Source organism: Agelaius tricolor, unplaced genomic scaffold (genome assembly GCF_023055355.1).
Source record: "Agelaius tricolor isolate 1412-34295 unplaced genomic scaffold, bAgeTri1.0.p SCAF_6, whole genome shotgun sequence".
NCBI classification, from domain to species: Eukaryota; Metazoa; Chordata; class Aves; order Passeriformes; family Icteridae; genus Agelaius; species Agelaius tricolor.
The window spans coordinates 42,440,988-42,451,580 of NW_027269266.1; the positions used below are offsets into that span (position 1 = coordinate 42,440,988).

The window sequence follows — 10,593 nt, forward strand, 5'->3', positions numbered from 1 at the left end:
CCTGAGGCTTTCTTCTTCCTGTGGATGTAGGTGTCTGTGCTGTCCAGGCTTTCACCTTGATTTCTCTCCTCTCTGAAATATTAATTTTCAGGTCTTAAATGGCTTTTTTTTTAAATCATCTTCATAGCCCTCTCCTGGATCTGCTTCAGTAGTTCTGTGTCCTCTTTTCCTGAGGAGCCCAAACTGAACACAACATTCCAGATGTGGCCTCAACAGGGCTGAGGAGAGGGGTGGGATCATCTCCCTTGACCTGCTGTCCATGTTTTTCCTAATGTCCTTAGGATAGCATCAGCCTCCTTGGTCCCCAGGGCACTGCTGCCTCAGGAACAGCTTGTTGTCCACCAGGACCCCCAGGTCCTTCTTCTCAGAGCTGCTTCCCAGCAGATCAGCCCCCAGCCTGTGCTGGTACATGGGGTTATTATTCCCCAAGTGCAGGGCCCTGCACTTGCCTTTTTTTGAAGTTTGTTACTTACCTCTCCACCCAACTCTCCAGTCTGCTAAGGTCTCAGGAATGGCTATGACTTTAATATTCTTTCCATTCCTGATGGGGAACTTAGTGAAAATTATTCCAAAATGTTCCTCATGTAAACCATGTAGTATTTAATGGATAGCTAGATAATGTTGACTTGATGGATGTATCAATTTCTGGGCACTGGGTGAGAAGTGAACTTGCAAGTTTTTTTATGTAAACTCAGTTATAAAGGGATTTTCACCAGTTTACCTAAAGGTCACCCATTACCTAAAGGTCAAAATAAGCTCTAACCTGAAATGATGTCTGTGATAGTCACTGTCTGAAGTGAATGAAAGTTAGCATTTCAGTGCAGGCATGTAGGCAGAAATGTGCGGTTTTTTTAATTCATGACCTGAATTGAAACAACAGAATTACTTGGTTCATTAATCTGTTGGGTTTTTTCTTTTCTTTTCCTAGTATTTTGGATATGTATTGTATAGAACTACACTTCCAAAGAACTGTGTGGAGCCAACACCACTGTCTTCAACTTTAAATGGAGTCCATGATCGTGCCTATGTCTCTGTCAATGGGGTAAAATCACTATTTGCTGGTATTAATTTTTGCCATCAGAGGCCTTCATGAAAGTCGAGGATGAAGACTGGGTTGTTTTTTTTTTCCTCCTTTCTTCAGATCACCAAAGCAACCCTGATCATATTTAATCACATGAGGAAAATAAGGAAGTATATACTTGATGCATACCCGATGTTCAAATTAGTATTGCAGAAAACATGACTATCTGTTATCTTGCCATTTTTGACATATTTGAATGTTGATGCATATTCATGACTGAGGTGAATAAAAGACCTAGAGAATGGATTTACTTGCAGGTTTATGGAATATGTTACTGATATATATACTTGGTGGCTTTCTGCAATATTTGCAAAGATTTTTTTATTAGTTTTCTCTTATTTCTTCCTTTGAGGGTAGAAGAAGGAGAAAGTCTGAGCCTTTGTCTTACCTTATAAAACTGGCTTCTAACCACAGTTTCAAAAAAAAAAAGTTTATTGTACAGAATGTAAACTTAGTCTTTCTTTCCATAAGCAGGGTTTTGGCCTTGCTTAATGAGAATATAAATTCATGTATTTTACAGTTAATTAATATTTGATGCATATTGACTCTTATCACCTTTGTGTCCAGATCAAGCTCATCTTTTCTTGTGTTGTAGGAATAGGAATAAATAAAACTAAATACTGTTGCACACATAATTGAAAGATGAAGCCAAAGATTAAATCACTGATATTGCCAAAATCTTTTCAGTCACTGGACCAAATTTGGGAACTTGCTTTTGTGAATCAGATGCATCAAAACTCACTATCACATCCAGTTGATGTAGTGAAATGTGAAGGTTGATGTAGAAGCCCTTTGTGTATGCATGTGCTCACATGCAGGAGATGGAGAGGAAAGGGATTTTCTTTACTCTTTTTTTTTTCCTTTGCACTTTTAATCTTTTCATGCAAGTTGAAAAAATAAGTAACAGGGCATTCTTGGTTTTCAGAGTTTATTGTTTTCTTCTTCTTGTTGCAATTCATACAGGTACCTCAGGGTGTCCTTGAAAGGGAGAAATCACTTAAGATAAATATAACAGGGCAGGCTGGAGCAAATCTGGACATCTTGGTAGAGAATATGGGCCGAGTCAACTTTGGTAGATACAACAATGACTTCAAGGTAACTAAAATATATTGAGTTATTGGATTGTGATGACTTTTCTTCTTTTCCACAGGTTAAAAAGAAAGTAGTGAATTAGGAAGAGCAGAAAGGTCAGGATTAGACAGCTGTAACTTTACCTAAAATATAACTAGTCAGTAGTTTCCATCTGAGTTTTCCAGACACCAAAATCAATGTGAAATTAAAAGCTGCTAGACATCTTTTGAACTTTTTTTGTTTGTTCGCTTACTTGGTCAGCCAAAATGCTACCCACAAGATTTTCCAGTTCAGATGAGTTTATAAATAATAATATTAAAATTGTTTCTATAAACTCCAAAAATGAGTTGGAAATTGGTCCAAAACTTGATTGCACTTTGAGGCCTGTGAATCCTGGGGTTGCTTTTGGAGGCTGGGGGGATGTATGTATGTGTACATAAATACCCTGTTGTATCTTTCTTCTTGTCCCATTTCATTTGTCAGCAGTGTACCCTTGCAGTACTCTGAGTGTGGCTGGGAAAGGCTGTCCATGAGCACTTCAGCATGCAAAAGTGCCAGTTCACCCAAACTGACCTGGTGTTACTATTATCACAGAGCTTGCCTGTGCTTCTGGGTGTGTGCTACACTTCAGGACTGTCGCCTCCATGCATGAGAGGCTGTGGTTGGCCTTGGCTATGCTTATTCTGTCACTTGTCCCCCACCAACAGGAGAGGGGGAGAAAATACAATGAAGAGTTTGTGGTTCAAGATAAGGACAAGGGGATCACTCAGAAATTACTGTCATGGTCAAAACAAACTCAACTTGGGGAACTCAATTTATTCTTAAATATGTCATCAAAGAGATGCTCTCAGAATCACTGATGGGCTCAGCAGTGGGTCTGTTCCAGAGTCAGCTGGAACTGTCTTTGTCTAACATGGGGCAGCCATTGGCATCTTCTCAGAAGAGTCCCCACTGCAGCTCCCCTTGCTAACAAACTCTTGCCATGTAAACCCCATACCATGGAGGTACCACTAATGTAGCCCTAGGAAGGGCAGGGGCAAAAAGTAAACTTTTCTGGTTTTAGACTTACTGGGATCCCCAGTGCTGTGTAAGTCAATAAAAGACAGGAGTGCTTTAGAGGTGAGTCTTGTATTATGTTCATGTACAGTACACAGCATTCCTTTTTCTTGATTTTTGATATTATTAGGATGCAGTAGGTAGCATTAGTGCTAACTGTGTTCATACTGTCTCTTCAAGGTACTTTGCCTTTATCTGAGTGGCAGGGGAAGGAAGCTGGTACCCCAGTGTTTCGCCTTCATTTTGAGGCAGCAGAGACACTGCTTTTATTAATTTATTAATTTATTTATTTATTTATTAACAGGCCAGATGATAAGGAAACCTATATGCTTAGTTTTAATTAAGGAAAGAGAGTAGGGGTTTAGAGGTTGGATTAAGGAGGTGCTCAGTTGCTGTGGTTGAGCCGAAATTCACACTTATACCTTTTAACCATATAAGAGTGAAAGCAGGTTTAAGAGACATGTCCATAGGGAAAATAATCCTCTAAAAGCAGGATCTTTCTGAGTAGAAAAGGCAGCCTTCCTTCAGTAGCTTTGGACTATGTGCATTGCTTCTTTCTGTAGAACTCCATCCCTCATGCTCTCCTTCACGTTGATTTTGAAAACTGGGTGTAATTATACCTTGGGTTTTAAAAATCCGTGTGGTTTTGAAAATCAGTTAGGGGAGGAGAGTCCTGTCTTGTGAAGCCTTGCATTTTTTAACAAAGAGGATAGGTTTTCAGGGTTTTGTTTGGCTGGAGTTTCATCACTTTTTTGAGCTTGAGATGGAACTAGGCATCTAGCTTTTGGGATGAAAATCTTGAAAAGGATTTTGGTTTTAAAACATCCTGTTGATCTAAGTCATGTCGTTAAAGGACACAAAGGAAGGAAGAGTGTGGTTTTTGTTATTTTATGTGTCTTTTCAGATGCACTGGCACCTATATCTCAGTTTTACTCAGAAAATTTATATCCACATCTTGGTACACTGAGTCACTAGCCCAAGACATTAACTTGTACAATAGCAGAGAAAGTGGTATTTACTTTCTATAAATTTTCTCCAGATAAGGATCATTGAATGTGTATTCTTATGCAGACCTAAGTAAGAATGTTTAGTAGGTACTTAATGTAATTTGAAAAATCACTCTGTTGATAGTGCCTACGGATGAGCTTAGGGAGGCAGGTTAGAAAGTTCAGGCTAAAGTTATGTTGCATTACTTCAATTGATTGCTAGAGAGAATAGAGTCTAGGTTGTATAGAGAAGTTTTGTCACTTAACTTTTGACACTTGCAGATATTTTATTTTGACATAAGCAAAATAAGCTCCTGTTCTGTAGTGGACATTAGGTAAAGGAAGAGAAAACCCCTTAGTGCTCATACAGGTGGTGAGCTTTTTGGAGACAGTGCAATGCTTAGGAGATATCACAGCAGACACACGACATAGTATCAGCTCTCCAAAGCCATGGAAACTGTGGTTTGCTTGTTCCTGTTTGACATCTGATGTTTGCAACAACTTGTATTGCACCAGCATTGCAATGAAACACTGCTTTAGGAACCATTACTGTAACAAAGTTAGGGTGTGTGCAGGAGTAACTTCATGTTCTTTTCATCCTTCTTAAATGATGACCTTACCTTGCTTTGACATTCGGTGTGCAAGCACCCCAGTGTGCTGTGAACCACTGTGTACATGGTCCCATAGAAATGAGATGGGATTCCATGGGCTTGAAGATGGCTGTAAGCTGAAAGCATTTCACTGAATTGGGCATGTGCATTGATTTTATTGTACTGTATCTTGTCTGGAGAAGATTTGTGGGAAGTAAATACCACTTTCTCTGCTATTGCGCAAGTTTAATGTCTTGGGTTAGTGACTCAGTGTTACCAAGTGATGGTATCTCAGGCTTAATGACATTTAATGTTGCTTCTCCTTTTTATTAAGCCTCAGGTTTTGGAATCATGTCCATGTAAAAGCAAAACATAAATTTTTCCAGTTACAGGAAAATAATTCGAAAAAACTCTTGTGTATCAATGAAAGCCTGAAACTCTGAAGAGGAACAAATCTTTCACAGAGAATAATGAAGCCCTTTATTTTCAAGCAAAGCTTATAACTTGGTGAAGACCAGATGCTTGTGTTTTTTGTACACAGATTGGGAGCCAGCTGTTACTTTGATTCAGTTTTGATTTGTGACTGATTTATAATTACACCCAAATAACTTCAATAACATCAGCTAATTGTATTTTTGTGTTGTTTCTTTTTTCTTCCTCCTAGGGTCTAGTTTCAAATTTAACTCTTGCTCAAGATATACTTGTTGGATGGGAAATCTATCCTCTAGACATAGATGGAGCAGTGAACTATGACATTATTTATCCCCTTCATAACCAGAAGACATCTGCTGTCAAAGCACTGAGTTACGAAGTACCTACATTTTACACCGGTACTCTTTCAATTCCTGGAGGGATTCCAGACTTGCCACAAGACACCTATGTCAGTTTTCCTGGTTGGACAAAGGTACACATTTTTTGCTGTAAAAACCTCAAAGTCCACTTAGAAAGCTACTGAAACTTCTATGGACAATCAAAGTCCACCTCTCCTAGATGGGTAGAAGTTGGTCATAGAGGTGGGTGTGTCAAATTTATTTAAATTACTAAGAAATTGATTCTTTGCTTTAAGTAAATCTGGGGATGAAACATTAAGAAAAGGGAAACATATTCAAAAGATACATAGTGTTGATATAGAAAGTGGAGCATCACCAAAAAAAGCCCCAAACCAAAACAACTGAACCAATCCACCCAAGTTTTTCAACAGTGAGAAAGATTAACTGTCAAGCTGTTTAGAAGTGTTGCATTTGGTTGTGCAGGGTTTTTTTCCTTTGGATCATATTTGAGGTGCTGTGTTGGGAACTATGGATCCTGCTGCAAAGCATAGAGTGTTGGACTCTGTGCTGGTGGTGTGCCACAGATATAGATCTAATGCATGGGGAAGATTACCGGTAGCTGGACTGAATGGATGCGGGAGCACTGCCGTGAGAAGCTTGTGGGCAGATCTTTGCCAATGGGAATTTCTCACAGGGTTGGAGTGTAACTAGAGCAGGAAGGAGTGTGTTTTCATAGTGCCATGTCTGAAGCCACCAGCATGCAGGATGGGTGAGGAGCAGCTCAGCTGTTCCTGGTGGGAGGCACAGGGAGCAGCATGTGTGCACTGAAGTGCTACTCTCTTGGAAGCCTAAGTGTTTAAGTCCAGGCTTAGGTAGCAAAATTGTTCTTTTCTGAAACAATTAATTTACTGCTATTAAAATAAAGTAGGAGAAAGAGCTGCTTTTGGTCTGTCTCCACTGCCAGTATTGTAGTGGTTAAAGCACTTCACAATAGCCAGAAGGCTGTGATTCATTGCATGTTTTTGGTGTTGCTGACACTGAGCTTAGATGAGGAAGTCTGTCTTAGTCCCTGTTCCTGTATAGTGCATGTCACACAATCACTGAATAAAATTGAAAAAAATAGCTTTTTTTTCATGGCAACTGGAATCTTAGACCTTTTTAGTAAATTCTGTGACCCTATCAGTCATAAATCTTCTTCAGGAAGTGAGGTGGCCACACATGCCAGTTGGCAAACTGGCATATTTAAAATGGCAACGTTGTCCAAGAATTCTTAGGTACTGGTGGAAATCTTTGATCTATGGAAATCTCTGTTTTATGTAGTTTGCATACCCTGTAAAGCAGTCCTGGGGAGAGATTCCAGATGAACTTAAGTTTGGCTGTTGAATTTGTCCTTCAAGCTTTATATGTATTGGATGAGAGTTTTAAGTAAGATACCTGGAAATTGAGACTTTCAGATAACTTTACAAATGAGCAAGTGCCTTTAAGGTAGATGCGTATAAATTCCAGTCACTGTATGTGGGCCTTAGTTCCTTGCATGGCACTGTGTAAATTACTTAAGTGTGGAGTGGGATTCTTAACAGGAGTTAAAATTCACCTGTCTGAGTAGTTGAAAAACCACAGAAGCAGCACTTACCAAGAAAACTTAAAGTCCTAATGATGGGTTCTGCCTTTGCAAAGGCAAGGAATATAGCATGAGGGACAGCCTGGAAGGAAAGGTACAGTATTAACAGTGTTAATCTGTGTTGTAGTTTGCTTGCCTTCAGTGCTTTTTAAACCCTTTAGTATTAATAAAACTTGCTCCACCCTCCACATGAGGAATCACCATGCCCTTAAATATACATGCCACTGAGTGAATATTTAGATTTACTGGATCTTTTTTTCCCTCAAAAGAAAAGAGGATTTGGAGTCAGAACTGTTCTTGTTTTCTGTGGAATCATGGACTATAATTGCTGTCCCTGCTAATGGAAATCTTGCTAGTGAAGTTCCTCCCTCTTTTATTTTGTCTAGGGCATATTTATTAGTAGGTATAATGTCATAATTTGCTTGTTTGGGGCATACAAATTCCTGAGTATGGAGTCTTTAGAAACTGCAGTGTTAATAAAGACAGTTTGAAGTTGAGAAATTTGATTTCTTAGCTTTACTGGAAAAAGGAGTTACAGCCAGTGACTGATTCAGATCAGAAACAGAGACCTGTCTGATCATACCTCCTGCATCAGAACTCTAGTGCATTTGATTCCCACACTAAACACCTACTTCCCACACATTACTGTCATTCTCTGTGAGAGGAGGGCCACAGTCTAGTGGGTACATTCACTCATCCATCTTGTGTGTGGGGACCTTGCATTCATGCCATGTTTTCTTCTAAACCTACTACAGAAAGTAGTGTGTTTGAGTAAAGATAAACTTGATTTTAAAAGGAAGCGTTTGAGGTCAAGGTTTATTAACACCTTGGCAGAACAGAGCAAGATAGAATCTTATACCACGGAAGTGGATACAGATGTGAAATAATTCAGCTGTATTTGCATGTTACTAACTCCTTAAAAAGTTTCTCTTGTGAGTTCATAAAATTTATTTTCATAAATACCTGAAAAAAGAAATACTAGAAAAATACCACTAAAGCAGCTTGAACCAGCAATACTTGTTATGTTACATTTGTACATAACTTCTGTAAATTGTGTTAAAATATTCTGATTTCAGCTATATAAGGCAACTTTAGAAATCACTGAATGCAGTAAAAGTCCTACTTTCCACTGATTCAGACAATTTTATTATGTTTATCAGTGTACATCCATGCCATGAGTCTGGTTTTCCTCTATGTTTTGAGTACCAAAGACCAATGCAAGAGGGAGAAACAGGGATGCAGTTATCTGTTTCCGTCCCTTTTCTTGACAGTAAACTCTTATTTGATATACAGTGAAAGGACACTTTGGAGGAGTAAAACCAAATTATTTATGCAAATCAGCAGTATATCCTCCCTCTGTCTTGCTTGAGAACCAAGACTCAGCTCAACTCAGTAGGAGTCAGTTTACAGTTTTACTAAACATTCTGCAGCCTGCCAATTTATGGACTTTTGGAAAAATCTGCATTTATGTCACTTCAGTGTGTCTATAGATAAATTAGTGCTTTGACTTTTTACTTTTTTCCTTGCCCATTTATTTTAATCTTTTGAATTTAAGGTATTTATGATGTTAGTACAATATTTTGAGCTAGGGCTTCTGACCACCTCAACTATAAAAAGCAGTTTTAAAAATTTGTATGCCACAATTTTGTTGTACTTAAAATAATACTAGGAGATCCCAAGGCTTTTAATGGTTGTGTGTAACTACATCAGTACTTTATTGCAGTGTGGTTTCACAAGTACTTTTGTTGGCCAAGCTATTACAAGTCAAAGAGAGATCTGAATTTCATGTGTCTAGACAAGATTTTCTATCCTTGTGTTCAATCAAACTGAAAGGTGGAGGGAGTTCAGTTACTATATCAAGAATGTTATGCTTAAGCCAATTTTGTCATTTCACCTCTGACAGATTATTAAAATGTTGTTATTTTTTCTTTCTCTCTTAACAGGGGCAAATTTGGATCAATGGCTTTAATCTTGGTCGCTACTGGCCAGCCCGTGGTCCTCAGCTGACCCTTTATGTTCCAAGGAATGTGCTGGTTGCCTCGGCGCCAAACAACATAACGGTGTTGGAGCTGGAGTGCTCTCCTTGCAGCACCCAGGCGTGCGACATAGAATTTGTAGATGAACCTAATATCAATGCAACCCTACTGCATGAAACTGATAAACCCCCACTCTTTGTTAGAGAGATGTGGACGAGGCATCTATAATGATTCAAGTATTTGCTTCTCGGTCCTTTGCTTCTCTTTCCCTAAAACCATACTGTGTAACACAGGGTCTTAGAAAAAGGGAAGTTGTTTAGGTGAGGCAACTTCTTAAATCCTTCAAAGACATACATTTTTTTAAATCTCTCAGTTAAATATTGATTTTCTTTTTAAAAATAAAAGCTGGAGCTTTGAAATTTGCCTTGGACTGTGAAATTGAACTCAACTGGAAGGTAATGTTTTAATCAGCCTAGTAAAAATGTAGTCCTTGTACTCTGCTTATACTGCAGTAACCTTCCTATGCTTTTATTTTTCACCATGTTTTGCAACTGGAGAGAGGAGCCACAAAAGTTGTGCAGCCCCCACTACCTTGCTGGTTTCACTTAAGTGGACTGGTAAGTCAGAGCTGCCAATAGACAAGACCCTTTAGCTTCTCTAATCACTTTATTAGAGTATCAACATCATTTTAGTTTCATTTGGCTTACTGCCAGCATTGAGTGGACCTCATTTTTTAATGCAAGTCACTTTCAGAAAATTTCAGTTGATTTCTTATAGGACCAGTGAGAAAGACTGTGGAAGAGAGAGCATTCAAATGCCAGCTGGTCCTAACAGCAGTAACATGGAGTCTCATCTGTCCCCTCTTGGAAAGCCAATTTACTGCTTCCCTGTTGCTATCTCTGAAGACTTAAAGTAAATTGATAAGTACAAAGACAAGTGAAATTTAGGCTGCTTTGATGGAACCACAACCTCTGACTAACCTGCCTGAAGAAAGTGGTTTTAAAATGATGAATATTTTTCTTTTTTTTTTTTTTGTTTGAGTTGGGTTTTTTCTGGTTTGTTTGTTTGTTTTATTTCTTTTTTTCCCCCTATTGGTCATGGTGTACCTGCTTTTCCTAGGCCAGCACCTTGGAAGTGGAATGCTTTAAGTTAAAGAATTTTATTTCTCTTTTAGTCATTAATTCAAGTCAATTGTTTTGTTTCAGTACACTGGTGGTCTTTGTAAGTGACTGATATTTGCAAAGATGCACAAACTCCATCAGTACATTTGACTTTCTGCAGACAGAATCTTCTTTTTGATTCTTGTGATTTTGGTGTCAGTCATGCAAATTCCATGGTGATATTTAAACAACCGAAGATTATCAAATCAAGCATTTTCATAATCTGTGATTTCTTCCTTTGATTTTTGTCTAAAATTATTAAAATGATTCTTTAAAGATTAA

General features: G+C 38.5%; 1 protein-coding gene across 1 annotated transcript in view; it reads left to right on the forward strand.

The window, feature by feature from the left end:
- Positions 1 to 10,593, forward strand: part of GLB1 (galactosidase beta 1) — a 41,504-nt gene extending 30,911 nt beyond the window's left edge. Inside the window, exons 13-16 of the mRNA XM_071429550.1 lie at positions 929 to 1,042; positions 2,045 to 2,176; positions 5,449 to 5,688; positions 9,119 to 10,593. Coding sequence (XP_071285651.1) covers positions 929 to 1,042; positions 2,045 to 2,176; positions 5,449 to 5,688; positions 9,119 to 9,379 — 747 coding nt within the window. The 3' untranslated portion in view covers positions 9,380 to 10,593. The remainder of the gene's footprint in view (positions 1 to 928; positions 1,043 to 2,044; positions 2,177 to 5,448; positions 5,689 to 9,118) is intronic.